The following is a 21,053-nucleotide window of genomic DNA, read 5'->3' on the forward strand; positions in this document are numbered from 1 at the left end:
CCTGGTATCACTTCAAATACTTGCTGATGTGCATTGATCTCTGATGAGGGCAAAAAGTCTCTGAATGCCGAGTCTTTCTCAGTTGGATTCGCTGGCCAGAGCTCATGATGTGAGCCTAGCAGCTCAGTCTCAGAAGCATTGTGGCTGCGTGGCCTGCCACAGTAAAAGAGGGGAAACTCTTGGGGGGAGGTTTCTCCAAGATACTGTTTAAAAGCTGGGGCATAGCACAGATCTTGTGGAGCCATGACACACTCCAAAAAATATCCAAGGATATATTCTTCTGCACAGATCAAAACAAAAGATCATATCTGAAACATACACTTCATTCTAGCATTAACATCGCTGGTGTTAAAGTTGCACATTTGTTGTTGAGTGTGATGTTAGCAGAGGTGTGTTGGCCCACATGATGCAGAGAAATAATTACCGGTACATTCACTGTGGAATGAGGTTTCCTAAACTTGTTGCTATTATGTCAATAAGATTTTGTACTTGTACAACCTCCACTATAACAAAGCTTTTGTTTGGTAGAAATCATATATACTATAAAGAAGGAGGCAGACAATAATGGAAGGTAGACACTTGTAGGACAAAAACAAGTCTCAGCTGCAATTCATATTTTTATTATGTCAAAGTCTTCTGAACAGTCTGAAGCATATTAGAATGCCACTATTTTTCCCCCCATCTACTGTATTTTATGGCATTGCTAAGAGAAGTGGAACCCTTTAATATCTACACATCAAGCTCTCCATTGATTTTCAGAAATCACATCCTTTTACAAGTAATGACTCGACATGCAGAGCCTGGACTACAGTCAAATAATTTATTTTTGCCCACTTGTCTCTAAAAGTTAATGGTTAAACAAAAACTAGGAAACATTCTGCACATCTCATTTCATTTGCACATTTTTACTAAGACAATAGTCTTTTCAGTACCATGAGTATTATCTTCTTTCCTGCCAATAAACAGAATGATCAGCAATATTTTAGTTACACTGTCGATAGAAGTAGAAGTAGTAATCAGTAAAAAATATCCCAGCATAATTTGGATCTGTTGAACAGTCTGCAAGATCCTGTAGGAGAAAAATAAAGGAGATTAATGTAGAAACTAATCACAGCTAAAATGTCATTTTTCATTTGGTCTATTTCTCATTTCAAAAAGGCTTACCGGTGCAGCTACGCGGAAATGGTATGCGCTGTCATACCACCAAGTTACAGGGAGAATCCAAATATGCTGACATCCCTAGATAATGAATTATAAAGAGAGATGAATTTGATAACCTCATTTTACATTCAATTGGACAGAAGGATAGGCTGTGAAAGCATTTCACTGCCAAATGCAGTACGAGTCATTGTGATAACAAGACTTGATAGCTACAGTGAGAGAAGTCAGCACACTTAAAGACTTTAAATGTTCTGAATGGGGTTTGTTCCGACCAGCTCAGGAATTGAGAGACATCTGGCTCCCAGCATTCTGGGCTGGCTGTGAATAACGGAGCACCCTCTAGACTCCTTTAGGAAGCTAGAATTGTTCCAGATGTGCCAAAGTGCTCTTTACAGTTTAAAGTGCAATAGTGGTAAACATTGTGATTCAGCTGATTAACAAGCCGCAGCAAGACTAATACCCCGGGTGTGCACAGGCTTCTATGTGTTCCAAGGCATAATGCAGCGTCTTAACTCCAGGACTGTTGCAAGAAGATGTATGCACGCAAGATTTGGTTTTGTGTGTGATGTAACACTCCACCACATACAAATGCAAGTAACGTATTTTGGCTCTGACACTTTTCCCTGAAATCGTATAGGGATCATTCAACCCCACTGTTTCCAGGAAGAACAATGTTATGATGGTTTGACTTGGCACTCACATTTCATTCAAGTACCTCACAGACATCACAAATATCAGTAAAGTCCCAGCTACCCATCTTGCCCTGGTGCAATATGTATTATGTACATTATACATTTTAGGCAGAAACTGGTCAGAGGCCAGCTGACTGCTGGGCTACTAATCACTGTACTCTCAGGAAAATAAGCTTGAAAACAAATACTTTCAATAGCAGTATTTTTATTCTGGCTCATGCCAACCTTGAATGACTCACTGTTACAGCTGCTGGAAGCAGTTTCTTACCTGTGGGTCAAACTAGATAGCTTTAGTCCTTTGATGTGAATTTCAAGTTGACACATGAAGCCTGACTAGCTTTGCTGGCAGTCAGTCTCAATGACATGCCTACGTGGGCTCTGGATTTGACTCAGAGCCTCAGGGGTTGCTGGAATTACAGCTGGAGGTCAGAGCTCCCAGGATTTTCATTCGCTTGTACCTGATGATTTTGCTGTAGTCACAGCAACCTACACCTTTTTCAATGACATTTGAAAGTCATCTTGGGCAGGAGGAGGAAGACAGGGCTCCAGCTGATCAGCACAGCAGCAAGTAAGCAATTTAACAACACTTAAGAATTCAGGGTGTGAGGAGCATGTATGTTCCACAGACTAAAATCAGGTGTGTAGTGGGCCAAACACAACTCCCAAGTGTTCATGACATGTAGGTTTGCCCTAGAATTTTGTTTTCAAATTTTCTACCACCTTTATTCCCCGCCCCCACCCTTTTTAAAAACAAAACTAGCAGACACACTTCCAGGCAGGTAGAATGAAACCCCATTCCTGTGAGGTATTGAGCTGCCTCAATTCTTATTGAAGTTAATGGGAGTTTAGGGCTCTCATCTCTTTGCTGGAGGTGAGTGCCCAGCACCTGGCAGGATCAGACCTCCAACTGGCTAGGATGGTGGGAAAAGCTCAGGTATGTTTGTGACAACTTCTGTTTCCCCCCCCCCCCAAGACATCCCAGAGAATACATGAAAATAATTCTCACCCACACACAGTAAGCTTCTCTCTATATTGCTTTATAGGTTAAATCCTGGCCCCACTGAACTAAATGGCAATTTTACCTTTGTTTTCAATGGAGCCAGGATTTCACCTTAAAGTCATAATTCACTAACAGTGGAAGCAGTAGCATGGACAGGGGCTTGGGGGTGGGGGACTTGATCACCATGTGGTCACAGTGGCAAACACTCCAGCTTCCTATCGTGTTACATCTTCCTCCATAGGTTTCTACCACCAGTGGAGCTGCACCAGTGGTGAGTTTCAGCTCGGAAGCTTCTGACGGTCCATGCTCTCCAAGTGGTAATGTAATGTGCATTTTATATTCGAGTGAGTCTACAGAGGCTATCCACGAAAGCTCATGCTCCAAAACGTCTGTTAGTCTATAAGGTGCCACAGGACTCTTTGCTGCTTTTACAGAGGCCAGAGGAGAAATGAAGAGAGGAGAAAGCCACCCTCCCAATGGGAGCCTTAAAGCATCATTAATTCAGTTTTTGCAATATGCAGCAGCAAACTGATTTGCACTAACAGGTTAAGTTCTACTCTCATTTACACCAGTGGAAATGCAGACTAACTCTATTAGATTTGGATTTTAGTTTGGATTTCCACCATTAAACTGTGAGCAGAATTTGGCCTAATGTGTTTGCCAAAATAATTTGAGGGTGTTAATCTTGAATCGGTTTTTCACTGATATTTTTCAAGCATCCACAAGTGCAGAGTTGACTGAGTCTAGAGATTTGTTGGCTTGCATTTGCTGCCCTTGCATTTGCTTGGAGTTCTTGAGTGTAGGCTCTTCTGTCCCCTGCTCCCAACACATCTCCGTGCTTTGATCACCCCGGGATGGCCATCTGCTGGGGAAGGGAGTTAAGCACCCACAGCTTCACAGAATTACAACCCGAATGTCTCCACCTCCTGTCCGGGGGAGGGACGTTCAGCAGATACATGAGTTATGACTAACCTTTTCAAAATTTTATCGCGTCATCTATAACATATACTGGCACTTCCTAAAGACATCTCAAAATGTATCACTGAGACCCACAGTCCCATGTGATTCAGGTATTAGGGTTGTTTTAGAAAGATGCATGCAGGGATGTCTTTAAGAAGTGCCAAATGATTTGACAGAGGGCGAGACTAGTTACAAATGATTTCTTTGCTTAATACCTCTCAGGGCCAAGTTCATGGGGACATTGAACATGTATTCCTGGGTTTGCCTCGAATTTTATTTTAGCTTTGCAATTCAGAAAAGTGTTACCTGGGTGGTTTCCTGGAAAGCCTCCCTTCTGTTTCGGTTTCGTGGCTGATGGGAACATATATTTCCAAAAGTGACTTTGCATTGAAAGACGATTAATGGCTCCGTAGTGCTTCAAGAAAAAGAAAAAGTATCTAAGGTTCTACTTTGCTGCTTTTAAAGGTAACCTCCCGCCCCCAAAATATAAACAATGGAACTGAAAGATGCACTGGAAAAAAACTAAAACACATTCTTAAGGGTCATATCTTCATTGCAGCTGGGGGTGTGAATGGCAGCTCGTGTAGACATGCCCACACTAGCTGTCCTTTAGCTAGAGTGCTACAAATAGAAGCAAGGACATGGCGCAGCAGAGGCTGCACAAGACCATCTAACTCCCCTGAGTATACACTCACTTGTGCAACCCATGCCATGGCAACCTCACTTGTATTATTAATGAGCTAGCCAGAGTACAGCTAGTGTGGGCATGTCCGCACGAGCTGCCATTCACACCCCCAGCTGCAATGTAGACATGCCCCTAGTGGCCAAAATAAAGGAAATTAGCATTTCTGAGGCTCAGAAACTCTAATCATGACCTGGACTCTTTCCTGGGGGAATTTGAATCTGAAGTTTTGGTTCAGCCCATCTAACTGCAAACCCAAATCCATGTCTGCATACAAACTTCTCCAACACATAAAGGATGTTTCTACCGAAGGCTTTAGTATATTCCGATGTCTCTAAAACAACGATAACTACATGCATTAGTTTATCATTCCACAGGGCCGGAAAACTTTTGTGCACCATACCAAGACAGGAAACAAAACTTTACAGAAGACAAGCCCAGAACACACATTAGAATAGGAACCTTCACAAACAATCACAATCCCACTGTGCACAAACATGCACACAATTAAAAAGAGAACAAGCACATCCTGCGCTTTGCCCTGATTGAGGTCACAGGTCAACCAGGAAGAGAATTCAACAGAAGAAACCTTCAACAGAAAAGACTCTGCCCCCCTCCTCTTCCAATAGTATCTAAAGATGGTCATGCCATTCCAATCCTGCCGGCCTGGATGGCTGTGACAGGACTTGAGGGTCAGAAAAAAACCAAAGACTCAGAAGAAGCTGGATGGGGCAACAGGTGGCAGAAAAATGGAAGCAGCAAGGTGGCCTGAAAATGTAGGTTGTTGTTTTTTTATGGAGGAGGAAAAGAGCTTGCCAGGCAAGCATGATTGTACAGTTTTAATTAGACATTTGTACAACCCAGCAATTGTACAAGTGTATAATACACATGCCACATACTGTGCCCTAGATAGGTTGCAATGGTGTATGTTGGCTTCACTTGATTTTATTTAGTGGAAATAAGAGCATAGTATTTGGATATAACAATAAACACAATTAAATGCGGATTGTATGTGGATTTCTGGTTTGTTTGTTTTTTAAGTGAAAGTTCATTGAAATACATTTATAGCAAAAGAACCTGAGAACACAGCTGTAGCATCTAAAATAAATTCAGTATCCTATTTTCTGAAACTATGATCAGGACATATTCATAGCCATGTACGAGGGCTTCAACGTTTGTTTATAAAGGCACATGCTTAAACTAATGGTTTCTTTCTACTGCTTCAGATGATGCACAGCCACTTCAGTAGGAGTCCTGTTATGTTCACACTAATCTTAAAAGCAAGAATGTTAATATGTGAAGTCAGTAGATTGCCTTTAAAACATGTTATGTTAGCTTCATAAAACTCGGCCTTGGAGTAATGAAATGTCATGAGGCAGAACTAAACATTCCCAATATTTTGAGTGGTATCAGCCTCCACTGGAGGAGAAGAGGAGCAGAAGAACCAGTTACTTCTGAGAGAACAGAACAGAACTAGACCTATGTTCAAGATGAGAAGCCTTTGCTGACTAAGAGCTTTGCTGTTGGTTAGCTCTGCCCCATGGCATAGATAAGGACAGGAACTATTTTCTAGTCTCTTAATTAAAAGTGTCTATATTAAGAAAAATCACAATAAACGAAGGCCTCAATCCTTCAAATGCTTACGTGCAGTGAGTAAAGTTACGTGTGGGGTTAAGTATCTATAGGATTTGGGCCTAAGACTATGACATTTTAACATCTATCTCAGTGGGTAGAATGCATCCTGGTGCGGAGTGCTGGCACTAGCCTGATTTATTACATCCCACTGCAGAGCTATTTCAAAAATTTAAGTTATGCCTAGACATAGTCCTGGCCCTCTGCACAGAAATGAGTTTCATTTGTGGTCCAGAAAAATCAGGCAGAAGCAATTTCATTATAAAGCCCAGAGCACATTTTTTCTATAGAAGCAATTGCATTGATTGTACTTACTTGATTTCCAATGAGAGTATTACATTGATGGGTGTGTATTTGTTAACAGGAATAACATAGCTGTAATTTCCAGACCTAAATGTTGGCAACAATAAAGGGACAACATTAACACCGAAGAGTTCATAAAGTTTATCTGCATGAGTATGAAAATTATATCTGGATTAAGAAAAAACATTTAATAGATTATGTTGTAAAAAGTCTCATTTAAACTATAATATTTGCAATTAACTTTTGATAAATATCAATTGAATTTTTCAAACACATGAAAGGACAGGCAAGCACCAACGCCACCTTCATGGCATTCTTACCTCATCACAGTAATAAAATGTAACAAAATATTTCACCCACCTGCATTGTAGACCTTTACTACAATAGCGACGGTCAATTTTTTGCTGCGTTTCCAAAATCTGCATGGAACTGATTGTTGTATCAATCCCTAAAAACATTAGGAACAATTTTTTTCTGGATTACTTCAGGAGTTTGCAGGGCCACCCGGGGGGGGGGGCAAGAGGGGCAATTTGCCCCAGGCCCCGGGCCCCGCAGGGGCCCCCACAAGAGTTTTTCAGGGCCCCTGGAGCGGGGTCCTTCACTCGCTCTGGGGGCACCGGAAAACTCTCGCGGGGCCTGGGTCCCTGGAGCTTCTTCCGTTCCGGGTTGTCATCATCAATTCAGTGGTGGGAGGTCCTTCCTCTCCGGGACTCGCCGCCAAAGTGCCCCGAAGACCCGCGGCGGGGGGTCCTTCCGGCACTTCGGCGGCAGGTCCTGGGGCAGGTCTTCGGCAGCGGGGGGTCCTTCCGCCCCGGGACCCGCCACCAAAGTGTCGGGTCTTCAGCGGCAATTTGGCCGCCGCTGAAGACCCCAGGCCCCCTGAATCCTCTGGGCAACCCTGGGAGTTTGGGGTAAGACAGTAATAACATTACAGTTAACGCTGTAGTTCCCAGCCCATTATCATCTATGGTAGAAGTTGCTGCAGGTCTAATGTCACCAGCAACAGAAAACTTCAGCTGATGAGCTTTACCCTCATTCCAGAGTTAAAGGGGAGATCGAAACTAAAAGTCACATGTCAGAATCCCATGGGCAACATATTGGGCACCTCATATTAAAACATTTCCCTAGAACAGAGCATCTAAGGTAGAGTTGCTGAGTGTATCTGCATGTTTATTTTCCTTAGCAGGAGCTGCTCAGGCACAGATACACCTGAGAGACACCAGCCCTTAATTTGAAAATCATTGCCTTTTCCTAGAGAAACAATTCAGAATGGAATGGAATTACTTTTCTAAGAATCTCTGCAGAAAATGTTCAATTCTGTAAAAGTATTTGATTCTATATGTAACCTATTTGTTATAACATGGGTACATATACACTTACATACCAATTAAATTGTGGTTCTAGAAATAGATCAGCTAAAATCTAGAATTAGGACACACCAGAACATTAGATCAACCCCTGTCTACCTCTAGCTCCTGAGATTTTGGGAAATTCAAATCTCAGCTTTGTGACTCTTCCTTCTGTTTAGAATGTGTTGAACTCAAATACCAGGTCAAACCCACTTCTCCAGACTTTGTGGATGTTTGAACTTGGTTTAGGTTCTGTATCTGAATTTCATATTTTAGGAGTGACAGGACTAACATAAGCATTGGGAAGTGTTACATGCTTCCAAGAACTCTTTTAAAACAATGGACAACTCAAGTCCGAATTTTTAGTTGAGTTAGGTTCCTAGAAAATACTTGGGACCAGGAAGCGTACAAATTACTCACTTTCAGAGCCATCCTTTTGAAGCTGCACCTTGAAGAAAAACCTATTGTCTAGCTGATTACCTATTCATGATCTCTTCAAAAGCCCCAGCTGGATAAAGGAGGCACTTACCAACTCATAGGGGAGCTAAGCCCTGAGTGAAAGCTCTTATGAACTGGTGAGCACAGGAAAAATGACTAATGACTAATCCCCTCCCAGAGCCCTTGGTGGAGTAGCGCAGGGGTTCTCCAACTAGGGGTCGGGACCCCTCAGGGGGTCACAAGCTGTCAGCCCCCATCCCAGACCCTGCTTTGCCTCCAGTATTTATAATGGTGTTAAATATATATAAAAGTGTTTTTAATTTATAAGGGAGAGGGTCGCACTCAGAGGGTTGCTGTGTGCAAGGGGTCACCAGTGCAAAAGTTTGAGAACTACTGGAGCAGGCGGTGATCTCTGGTAAGCTTATCAGCATGTGTGTAGGTTCTTTTATTGTTTTTAATATCTTTTCTCAGTAATGTTTCTACCGTAGGAGTAAAGCACTTGCTTAGAGAGCTGTGGGTAACTTATAACTGTGGCGATTACACTGTTTACTGTCTCTCAGGAGAAAAGGAAAGCAGGCTGGCTTAGGCAGCCTGACTACGTTGGGGACGTTACAGTATAGGAGGGAACTGTGCAGCCTGGAAATACCCTGATTAGGAGGGAGACACACGCAGGTCTCCACTCAAGAGAGATGAAGTCTGAGGATCCTGGAGCCTACAGTGGGTGCCCTTGAAGGGCCATGGAGGGGGGAACACAGGTGCAGTTGGTCTGAACTGTGACAGTGATGACTACCAGAAAGGATAAGGAAGGAAGCTGTTACCCAGACTGGAAGGAAGGTCCGTGGCTAGGCCACTAGCCTCGGACTTGGGAGACGTGGGCTCAATTACCTGCTCCACCATAGGGTTCCTGTATGACATTGGGCTAGTCATTTAGCGTCATCGTGCCTCAGCTCCCCACCTGTGAGATGGGGATAATAGTACTTCCCTACCTCACAGGGGTGTCATGAGGATTAAGATCGTGAGGTGCTCAGATACTATGGCAATAGATGATATAAGTAACTTAGATAGATTGACCGTGTTTGTCCCTTAAAGAACAAGTACATTAGCAACCTTCCCTTCATGACAACATCACTTTATTATGATTTGTATTACAGCAGTGCTAGAGGCCCCAACCAAGCTCAGGGCCTCATTGTGTTAGGCACTGTACACGAACATGAGACTGTCTGTACCCCAGAGAACTTGCTACTAAACAGCCAAGCCGTAGGATGGGAGGGTAACAGACTCAGAGAGCTGAGGGATTTGCCAAAGTCGCACAGCTAGTCCAGGGCAGACCAGGAAATAGAACTGAGGTCTCCTGACTGGAATGCCAGTGCCCTCTCCAGTGGATCATATTGACTTCTATTAAACAAGCTGCTGCTAGAAACAAAACACCATCTAACTTAAACACAAGCACTGATGCTCTTCATGCTTCAGCAATGCCAGAGAGCACTCTCATATTATCTGCAATCATGAGCTGCAAGCACAATTATTCGTTCATCCAGAATGGATCTGATAGTGTTGTGCAACCTATAAAGAGGGAAGCCTTCAGTTAAATTAAGAGCCCAGAGCCTTGTCTGCACCAGGAAGTTTTGCAAAAATTCCCACTATTTCTAACACAAGTTAGTCTCCACCAGTGTTGGAATCCCTAGAACTGATGGGCCATCAAACAGCTGACAATCCAGCTCACCTACATTTCAGCATGTGTTTAACTGTAAGCACGAGTGGTCCCTTTGCTGCTATTGAGCCTGTTCGGTGGCTTAAGCTCTTTGCTGGACTGGGCCCAGAGTGCTCAGCATCATGCAGGATATAGCCTCTGTTGAGAGCTGTCATTTACCTTGGCTGGGGGGAGGGGTAAACAACTGTATATAACACAACTTCCATTAATTTGACTTGAAGTCAAGTCCTTTGGCTCAATAAGTAGACTGAGAAAATAAGAGAAGAGAAGTTCAGCTGAGAAGAGTTCAACATATGCGGTCCTACCTTTATGCAGATTATCCCCAGGGCTAAGACAAAGAAATCATTAGAGGGGGTTGCAGGCAGATCTGTAAAAGTCTAAAGAACACTTCTATGCAATTTAATTCTACAAGAAAATTATAGTGGACCACAGGTGTTCAACAGATTCCAGAACTCCAATTTCCTATAACCACCAGTTATAAAAGCAATTTCCCCAAACCAGGCCACCAGGAAGTCAAACAAAAGTAGTCAAAAGTTTTATAAATTATGTATTTAAAGTATTTCTTTTAATGGAGGACTTACAGTCAATTCCAAGATCAGGTTTTTCCATCAATCTCTCTTGTACCGCTTTATTTTTGTTTCCTGTGGAAGGGGACAACATTATTGATCTCCCTGTACAATCTATTCTAATGTTAAAAATGGACAGAAAAATATCAACACAAGACAGATAGCAAAATGTTCTATCCCAAATGACAGACCACCACAGAGGCACATGTACCACGAGTGACCGACTCATTTAAAATGCAAACGAGCTTCATTCAGACCAAGGTGCATACAAAGGAAAGGGAACTGTGGACAACAGAATCAAATGAGCTTTTGAAATGCTGTGGTATATAAGAAAAAAATTAAACAACCAAATAGAAAGGATTTTCCCCAGTAAGCATGGAATATATTTGGCTGTTGAACATGGGAAAGAAATAGATATTAATTCATTTCCCAACATAGTACACCTGCATACATCTAACTGTAAAGATATCATTAGCAAGGATGCCCTCCTGGCTAGTATGGCAATGACCAAATGGATACCTGGCTACATAAAAATGAGCAAGGGGAATATCTAAGGCCTCTGAACATAAGGAATAGGACAAGGACTGACCTGAGATGTAGTATGTTAGGGACAGAAGGATGAGGGCAAGTCTACACTGCAAAATTAAGTCGAGCTAACTTATGTCAATGTACAGCCACCACAGTAATTGCATCGGCTTGACACGTCCACACCACGCTCCTTGTGTCGGTGGTGCGTGCCATCATCTGGAGCACTAGCACTGATTTAACAGCCAACGTGGGCCATTGTGGGATGGTTTCTGAAAGGCAGTAACAGTGGATGGAAGCAACACTGTGTCTACACTGACCCTGCATCGACCTAACTACATTGACTTACGTGCTACATCTCTTGTGGAAGTGGAGTTATTAAATCGGTGTAGTGGGCAAGTTACATCAATGGGAGCTACATTTTAGTGTAGACACTTACAGAGTTAGGTCGATGTGCACTGACCTAACTCTGTAGTGTGGATCAGGCCTGAGACTTCAGGCTAAAGAAACTGACAGAGAAATTTAGACATGAGATCATCATCTTTACTGATCATTGTTCTGTAAGTTCAAGGGTTTGACTCTATCAGCACCAGACTAAGGAATTCTAGGTATGTTTTGCGAATTGTTTGTGTCTCTGTTTTCTAATAAGGACACTTTTGAAATGTACAAGGGTTACAGTATAATCACTACATTGTCCATCCTGAAGACAGGCAAAGGATCCCTCAGCCTCTGCGGAAAAGATACAAAACCACTGCCATTCTTTTAGTCTAAGGCACAGACAATCTGTCCACTGAGGTGCAGTTGACATGCTGGCTGTGGCAAACCCACAGCACAGGACAAGTCTAAAGGGCTAAGTTTAAGGACCCAAGATAACAGAAATGAAATGCAAGGGGAAAAAAAACCTTAAATTTCGAGAGGTGTTTTGTTCTGAATAATTCACGTAGCCAGTTTTGCCTCCCATCACAATTACCTTATTCCTATTTGCTCATTAATTCTTTTAAATTTACAAACTCTCTGTAGTGTTTCCCATCCCACCCCTCCTTCCTGTTCTTTCCTCTTTAATGTTCTTTGCAGTGGAAAATCTAGATCATTGCTAACTTCCCTGGCAGCCTGTGTGCACATTAAGACTACTTCTGAAAGTGGTTCTCAGTCCTCTGCTGGAGCTGACAGACTGCTCACTGAAAAAAGCAAACATTCTCCCTGTAGGCTTGCTACTTCTACTTTAGAGCACTCTGCTGGAAAATTCCGTACACAGGCTGGAACACTGGAGCAGTTCCACCATGGATTCTTTAGATGGAAGATGATAGAAGCATTAGGCTTTTCAGTTAACAAGCTGTGAATGATGCATAGAAGTAGGACGAAGGTAAATTTATTTAACTTCGATTTCACTATTTTGAGGGGGGTGGTACATTGGGTTGAGTATCCATGTCTTCTAGTTTTCCTCTGATTCACCCTAGTTATATACAGACCTGAGAAATGGCTCCATGGAACTCAAAAACTTGTGTCTGTCACCAAGAGAAGTTGGTCCCATAAAAAAATATTACCTCATCCATCCAAATTACTGCTTTATCCTTTTTGTTTGGAGGCACAGAACATCATTCCAGAGGATCAGAAATTACCAAGAAGTGAAGTGGTATTCATTGAAATGTCCAAAGCATTCAACACATTTCTATGAAGAAAGGCACTGAATATGATCATAACCTCATGTTATGTTGCTCTAATGAGTGCACATTGTTATGAATCCGTAAATGACAACATTTGAAGGAAACTAATAGGTGCACGTGCAGTTAAAAATTGTAATGCACCTTTATCCCTCATTGAGCTCTATGAGGAGCAGTGATTTGAGGGGGGAAGCACACGGAGGAAATGGCAACATTTAGTTAAAAAATGACAGTCCCTCCTCCCCAGGGACAGTTAGCATGAATAGATAAGCCATAGTGGCTGCTAGGCTGGAAACAAAGAACTATAGCCCTATTTGAGGAAATAATGTGTGGGAAAATGGACCATGTTCAACTAGAGTGAGGCAAATGTTATAAAATGTAATCTGTGAAAATCTGCTGACATTTTTTAGGAATTGCTTTGGTCTGGCTTGGACATGCTTTTGTTTCTGCTGTCCTTGAACATTCAAGCCAGGGGTAGGCAACCTATGGCACGCGTGCTGAAGGCGGCACGCGAGCTGATTTTCAGTGGCACTCACACTTCCTGGGTCCTGGCCACTAGGCCGGGAGGCTCTGCATTTTAATTTAATTTTAAATGAAGCTTCTTAAACATTTTAAAAACCTTATTTACTTTACATACAACAATAGTTTAGTTATATATTATAGACTTATAGAAAGAGACCTTCTAAAAATGTTAAAATGTATTACTGGCACGCAAAACTTTAAATTAGAGTGAATAAATGAAGACTCGGCACACCACTTCTGAAAGGTTGCTGACCCCTGATTCAAGCAATTGAGTCTCACTAGCACAACTGTTCATTTTAAGCAAATCTGAGATGTACATAGATAAGATCTGCACTGAAAGCACTTGTGCACCCAGGAGTGTATGCACTGCTGTTGGTACCCACAAAGTGTGGGTGTGCCTGGGCATCAGGGAAAGGCCCCACTGAAATGCACTCTGGGTTTTGCATTCAGTTCCACTGTACTTGCAAACAGCTGTAACCTTCAATGACTATTTTCTTAGACTGATGAACTGATTCCTTAAAATACACCTTTGTCCTGATTATTTCCCTGGGTTTAGTTTTCAGCTTTTTGGTCTGTTCAACCTTGTCCTTCTTATTTGTTTTGGATACAACTACATTAAGCTGCTTGTTGATTTTCTCTGCAATTGGGTTGATTACTGACATTATTACCATCCGCTTGGGAGATCTATTCAGCTTCATTAAGCTTGCTGTAGATTTGAGATATTTCAGTAGCTTGTGTGCTGAGCAGATTTTCACTCTTGGATCCACACTTCATGCTATTTAGAGCATGAGATTCCAACTGTAGGTATTGCTCTGTGTATCTTTTTTTCCTGCTATAAGAATGTGCTCTCATCATCTAATACGAAAGATACCCAGATGGGGATGCAGCTTTTTCTTTTTCCTTGAGTTCTCATTTTTTAATTAGATTAGTGTATTTTTAATTAAGAAAGTCTTGATACTCATTCAAGCTTCAGAGTAATACAAATTTCTTTTGTTTCAAATATGCAAATATGTGTAATAAAAATAATATAAAGTGAGCACTGTACACTTTGTATTCTGTGTTGTAATTTAAGTCAATATATTTGAAAATGTAGAAAAACATCCAAAAAAATTATAATAAATTTAAATTGGTATTCTATTATTGTTTAACAGTATGATTAAAACTGCAATTAATCGAGATTAATTATTTTAATTGAGTTAATTTGTTTTGAGTTAATCGCGTGAGTTAACTGTGATTAATCGACAGCCCTAGAAAACAATAAAGGACAGCACTTTATTATACAAAGACTGGTCAAGGAGTCATCACCACTGAAATTGTATATTGAGTTGCAAGATTTTCATAGCCCATCCATAAAAGTCGAACCAGGATCATGGTGCATATAGACAACTTAAATGTACCTTTACCAGGTCTCTCTGCCAGGTGCCAAGAAGAGTCAAGGCCTGCTGCCTATCCAAGACCTTTGCAGATCTGGGTCCTGGACTTCAGTACTGATTGCTCCTTTTAGATCATTACAAATACAAGACTCTCCTTACTTCAAGGCCCAGAATCTTTTTTCCTAACTGAATTCCCTTATGAAGTACTATAAAGATCTTGTATGGGTCTCTCAGGGCCAGTGTGAGACGCAGCACTAGCCCCGCCTTGACATTGTGAAAGTCATGCCGTTTGACTCAGGCCATAGGGACTACACCACTGTGGTCATTGCAAGCATTCATGCCCTGGCAGCCTGACTGGTTAGCACCCAGTCCTCAGGTCAACAAAAGGGGAAGAAAGGAGAATGAATGTTGGGATTAAAAGTACCAACATTCAGTTTTAAGTGTAAACCTTAACCCTAAGTGTAACCCTAATCCTAAGTGTAAAGAGAAAATCAAGTCTTGAGCATTTGCCAAGTTGGGCCTCATTTAATGTTACAACGCCATCAGCTACCAATTGCCACTTTCTGCTACTACCTATGGTCCCATATATATAGTAGAGAGAATATGAAGAAACATATTTTAGTAACAAGTATTATTTTATTGTACAATGCACTGTCTCTGAATGCCATCTCTTAAGATCAGAGTGCTTGGAAAACCCTACCTGGTGAGAAAGCTCTTCTTTTTTATTACTTTACATTTCACTTTTGTGGCAGTGAAATTCTATGCATGCCCTGAGAAAATATCACATTGGAACTGTACCACGTTGATCAGTTTTTAAACACGAGTTGCTTCATCCTCCACCACATCCAGTCAATTCATTGTCAAAAGTATCTGATGGCTTATTAAAGGACTTAGCTGCTCCTAGCTTCACCTTGGGTCATTAACTAAGTATAACTGGCTAGTAAGAAGTGCTCCCAGCTTGATATTATAGACCAATGCCTAAAGATGCAGATAGGTAACCACTGGGATTTTCAAATGACCTAGTCATATTTGAAAATTCCACTAGGTGCCTATCTGCATCTTTAGGTGCCAAAATACCTTTAGAAATTTGATCCTAAGTGCTTATTCTCAATACAATTTTTACCCACCACAGAATAGCCTGGTGGATAGGGCATTCACCTGAGATATGGGGTATCTAGGTTGAAGCCCCTGTTCTATTTGATTCAGAGCAGGGACTTGAACCTGCTTCTCCTGCATCCCAGCTGAATGCAACTAGGCTATTGGCTATTCTGAGGTGTGTGTGTCTCTCTCTCAGTTTTTTTAATGAAAACTTTCAAAAAGGTCTCAGTTTTGTCCTGAGGCACAACAGGAAACTGATTTTGAAATCTCAAAAAAAATTCCAGGAAGGAAAGAATCATTTCCAGCCCAGCTCTAACAGTAATAGCAATTCATGTTTCAACTTACTCTCCTCCTTTGTCGTCATTGTCTGGTACCTTGGAGTTTTTCTGTGGGTTTGATGAATTGAACAGCAATAGGTCTTGTCACAAGGCAAGATGTCACAGAAATTCACTTCAGGGATTGTAATGCTGGGTGTCATGGTTGAAGAAGCTGTGCTGTCACTGAGTGCTACAAAGAACAACAAACTCTTCAATAGTGCTCTTTGTCTCTTGACTTTTTGCAGCAGCACAGAAATTGAAGTCATATCATACGGAAGAGTAACAGATACAGTACCTGCCACGGTGGTATATGGAGGCTGCGTAATGGAACTTGTAGCATTGCTGGTGAAGAAGAAGAAAAACAATTAGTTACAAAAGGTCTACAGAAGTTGTTTATTGAAACAGAAGTCATAATAGTTTTACTACTTGCCTGTGAATGGGATTTTGACTAATGTCTTGCTCTTCTATGCTAAGTATGTAGAGGGTGGATATTGTCAAGACACTGTAAAAAGATAATTAGTCAGTAGATTCATACCCATCATCTGATGCACACACAGTATTAATAGGATCTCAACAGCAAGCACAACCTTCTTCCAAAGCCCATTGAAATTAATAGAAAGATTCTCATTGACTCAATTTAGATCAGGCCTTTAGTTGGTATAAGGACCCAGCAGTTTTTGATGTGTTCCTTTCCGAGTACGAGTTGAAGTATTGTATTGTGGGAAAAGAGCTCCTCTGAGGTAACAGCAACAATACATTTGTAAATACAGTAGAAAATATGCTCAGCTTCCCCTTATCAAAAGTACTGTAGCATTAGCTGAGGACACTGCAGTAATAATATTCTTGTCCCTTTTCTAGGGGTGTATGACCAGAATATTTCTAGACTAAAAAAGCAGAACAGGCAACCCTTATAATATTCTGACTTTGCCACATTTAGAGGCACATGTATTATCAAGTTATTAAATTGAGCATATTCCATATTAATAGTGAAGAGAAAACACTATGCTCATTTTTTGCAACTGTTACTGCAAGTAGCTCCAAATTCTAATTTAAAATGTTTCTTTCGAGACAATGTTTATGGACAACCACAATCTGATTTCTGAAGGGATAAGAGGTGGGGGCAACAGAAGAAACAAAATGTGTGGACAATGTATTTCTTACCATAGTGCCATAACAGCAATCAAAGCTATTACAGTGATCTGGAAAATCCTGTTGGACCATGACTGTTTTTTCTCAGAAAAACAAACCTAGAAAAAAAAGCATTCAGCTGACATGAAATACCCAGTAATATGTAGCCGACAAATTGTCAGTTGATAAAAAACTAATAACTGGTGGCAGGAATATCACAGAAGTCACTAGTTCAGGGAAATGGAAAGATGGGGAAAAGGGAAAGAATGTTGTCCCCAAAATGGATTAGCATTGGTAATAATCACAGAAATACTGCTTTCTTTGGCTGCTATATTCACCCCTGGAGGAAACGCCTATAATCCCTTTGTTTAAACCAAAGAAATTAATTGATGACAACCACATCTAAGAGAGGAGGGACCTCCAGGATGTGCCCAGGACGAGGCTTAACTGAATCTGATATAAATACAGAAAGAAAGCACATTTGGAGCAAGAGGAAAAATGATCTCAGAATATGGAGAGATTGAGGATCATCATTACTGGATACAGAGTGCTTTGTCCCATCACCTGTGAGCGCACACAGTGATAGCGACGGGTGATATGAAATGGCAGGACTAGAGGTATCAGACTGAGAAGAATACGCCAAAGTAGTTCAGCACACGCCCTTTAACCCTTTCAGTGCGTGTGCAATGGAAGTTTCTTTTTTCTATCAGAATACAGTGAACACTGCTGTTACAGAGGGAGTCCCCCTGGCCATATCTGAGACTTCCTGTTGCACACTTTGCATGTTCTAACTTTTCCACCACAATAGCTTTGGAACCTGAAGGAGGAAACACAGTACAATACTGGGGGTTCAACCACTGAGCCATAGAGAAATGGTAAGTAGGCATCACATAAACAACGATAGACTAAGACTCAAATATATTGGCAGGATGTATTACAAGGCTTCATACACACTTCCTTCTTATTAGAGCCACAAATTTCAGATCCCAGGAAGAACTTCCCTCATGGCTTTCTTGCATTGGTGAACTATTCCTGATTTTTAAGGGGTACAGTTTTCCCCCCAAAATTAACTGTTTTGTTACATTCATACATACATTTGCTTAGATTTGTTCTCTTGCTCTTCTATGGCACTTTGTCCTGGTTATAAGCAATTCATATTGCACTAAACAAACAGGGTAGTGGAATTCCAATTTCATGTAATTCTATTTTAGAGGCATGAATACCATTTTTCATGCAATCTGAAAAAATGCATTTCAATGGGGTTTAACATATGTTTAAAAAAAAACATTTCCACCAATGTCCATTTCCACTTACGTCTAAGAGCAAGGCTATACTACAAAATTAAGTCTACCTAGGTTACATTGATGTACAACCACTGCAGTATTTGAACTGGTTTTACACTTCCACACTACACTCCTCCTGTTGTCAGTGTGCATCCTCACCAGGAGCGCTTGCACCAATTTAACTGCCAGTGTTGGGCATTATGGGATGGTTTCTGAAAGGCAGCAACAGTTGATATAAAGCAACAAAGTGTCTACGCTGAAACTGCATCAACCTCACTACATCGACTTCAGAGCTACATCACTTGTGGAGATAATGGGTGAGTTACATTGGCCTGAGTCACATTTTAGTGTATCTGCTTACAGAGTCAGGTCAACATAAGCTGCCTTACATCAGCCTAACTCTGTAGTGTAGACCAGGCCTAAGCCTTATAAAGAACTCTCTGACACACATTACATTTCACTCACCTTTCTGTGTTGTACAGGGGCTGGTTTTCTTGGTGGTAAAAGACTAGGAGCTCGACTATATTTGCTGTAAAATACAAAAAAAACCTCATTCAAATGTTCAAATGTTCCAGCAGTAATAAATGGAAAAGGGATGTTTTCTGAGTAGGATTTTAATGTTATATTCCTTTGTGATAGCAACATTTTAAAAGAACAAAAAAGTCAGAGGGGCCATAGCTTTGTTTTCAGGAACAAACGGCACTAGTCAACTTGCACAGGTACATGCTATTAAATGCTACATTTATTTTCAAAGAAAAATTGAAAAAGATTTGGAAATACGAAATGCTCATCAATTTCACACAAATTGTAAGGAAGATTTTCTTCATCAAAAGAGGTTTTTGTGGATTTCCCTTAACTTGGAAATTGCTATTACAGGCTTATAACCGGAGTCATTCAGGCCTGATTTTATTAGACTGCAGAGCTTCCAGAAGTGATTGCTAATGAGCTGCTGCTTTTCAAACATGGAGATACTCAATTTTGAAAAAAGAAGTGACTTAAGAAATAGAAAAGCTTTGTACTGAGTGCACATGATTTGAATTAAAAAATAATTACAAAATTCATAAGTAAGAGAGTACCTGGAAATGAACGGAAACCCCCACCAGACTAAATTACTTCTAACTTTTATCACCCAGGCTGTTTTATCATCTCTGGTATCAGAATCATCAGACAATTCTCCCGAATTGATCCTGGGATACCTGAATGTGCTCTTTTCACTGACTGTTGACTTCAAACTGCTTATCCGTTTCAGCTTGGCTAGTTTTCTATTCCACACTTCCAATTCTTCTATCCTGATTTCAAGGTTGTTAGTTAGTTTACAAAGCTGCTTAACTGCACCAACATTCTCCATAAAAATTTGATCCTGAGGAATGAAAGAAAAAAAAAAGGAGAGAGAGGTACTGTATAAATCAATGAGATGTAACAACCAAGGATGTGTATAGAATTCACCCATCCAAAGATGGTTTGAGCATTTAAGATACAAACACAAATTATTTCAAAATAAATGTGAGGCCGCTTGGGACTATAAAATCCTTTTGCTGGATTGCTAGCTATGTTGAGAAAGTGCTTGTGTTCGATTTGTGGTAAATTGGATATGAGCACTTGTATAAGAAAGATAGTGAATGAGCTGAAGAACTGTGCCGACCTGAGTCTAAAATTTGTCTTGAATTCACACTTTGCTGAAATTTAGCCACTGGAAGTGTCATGGCAAGCATCTACATTTTGATTTATGCCATTGCAGTTTAACGCTATCTCCAGGATTTATGTCCTCGTTGACTTGTTTAGCTATGGGATGGGCTAACTAGCTCAGATGCCTATCCTGTGAACCAAACATGAACTTCCAAGAGAGTCAGAGAGCGAGCGAGTGAGGGAAAGAGAGTCCCTGGTGCTACTTCTAGGGAAGGGCTAGAAAAGTATTTAGCTATAACGGAATAAATGCTACTACATAGACTCTGCCAGGCGGCCTCCCATGACCTTCTTGTAAACTCCCAGACCTTTCAACTGGCTCATTGCCCAACCCAGCAGTTCTAACACCCTGTTTATTTTATCCCAGCACTAGGAATTCATCATCGTCGGTACCAAAGTTCTGTTAGGAAGGTTAGCGCCACCTTCATCTGGGTAGCATGTATTTATTTCACTACCTGCACATCTCCATTTCTAAGCTGAAATTTTTATTGATCTGTGCTAAGAGCGGGGATGACAGTATGCTTTTTGTTGCTGTGTTTTAAAAAAAAATGCCTTCCCATGCTAATGTATAATCTGAATGATCCCATTAAGACTTGGATGAAGCAATTATTCTACCAAAGGTTGGTGAGTTGCTGCAATATGTTCAAGCCATGCAGAAATGAGACACATGCATAGATGCATCTTTTTCATTGAAAATACCATGTACCAGAGCTAGGGTAGAGATGGTAAGTCACACACTGAACTATTACTATAGTATGTTTATTGACAAGTGACTTCAAAACAGCATCATGTGCTTGGAACCATGAAATCAATTATGTGATCACTTGTCCATAGATCAGAGATATGAAGCAGCTGCTTTTTCTGGTCTCTTCAAATCATGCATCATTCTATCCTAGGTAGCTTCAAGAAACTGAGAAAAATGACTCACCTGGCAAAATAAAGGAATGTTTTCTTTGGAAGAAAGGGCAG

At 41.0% G+C, this 21,053-nt stretch overlaps 1 protein-coding gene across 1 annotated transcript in view; it reads right to left on the reverse strand.

Moving 5' to 3' along the window:
• Nucleotides 1-604: 604 nt before the first annotated feature.
• MYRFL (myelin regulatory factor like) overlaps nt 605-21,053 on the reverse strand; it is a 64,202-nt gene continuing 43,753 nt past the window's right edge. The window contains exons 14-25 of the mRNA XM_039495603.1: nt 19,598-19,761; nt 18,867-18,930; nt 17,152-17,237; nt 16,421-16,492; nt 16,286-16,332; nt 16,019-16,180; nt 10,510-10,569; nt 6,791-6,878; nt 6,443-6,517; nt 4,120-4,228; nt 1,165-1,239; nt 605-1,069 (exon numbers count right to left, since the gene is read on the reverse strand). Of these exons, the coding sequence (XP_039351537.1) occupies nt 983-1,069; nt 1,165-1,239; nt 4,120-4,228; nt 6,443-6,517; nt 6,791-6,878; nt 10,510-10,569; nt 16,019-16,180; nt 16,286-16,332; nt 16,421-16,492; nt 17,152-17,237; nt 18,867-18,930; nt 19,598-19,761 (1,089 nt within the window). The 3' untranslated portion in view covers nt 605-982. The remainder of the gene's footprint in view (nt 1,070-1,164; nt 1,240-4,119; nt 4,229-6,442; nt 6,518-6,790; nt 6,879-10,509; nt 10,570-16,018; nt 16,181-16,285; nt 16,333-16,420; nt 16,493-17,151; nt 17,238-18,866; nt 18,931-19,597; nt 19,762-21,053) is intronic.

This window comes from Mauremys reevesii, linkage group 1 (assembly GCF_016161935.1).
Source record: "Mauremys reevesii isolate NIE-2019 linkage group 1, ASM1616193v1, whole genome shotgun sequence".
Taxonomy (NCBI): Eukaryota; Metazoa; Chordata; order Testudines; family Geoemydidae; genus Mauremys; species Mauremys reevesii.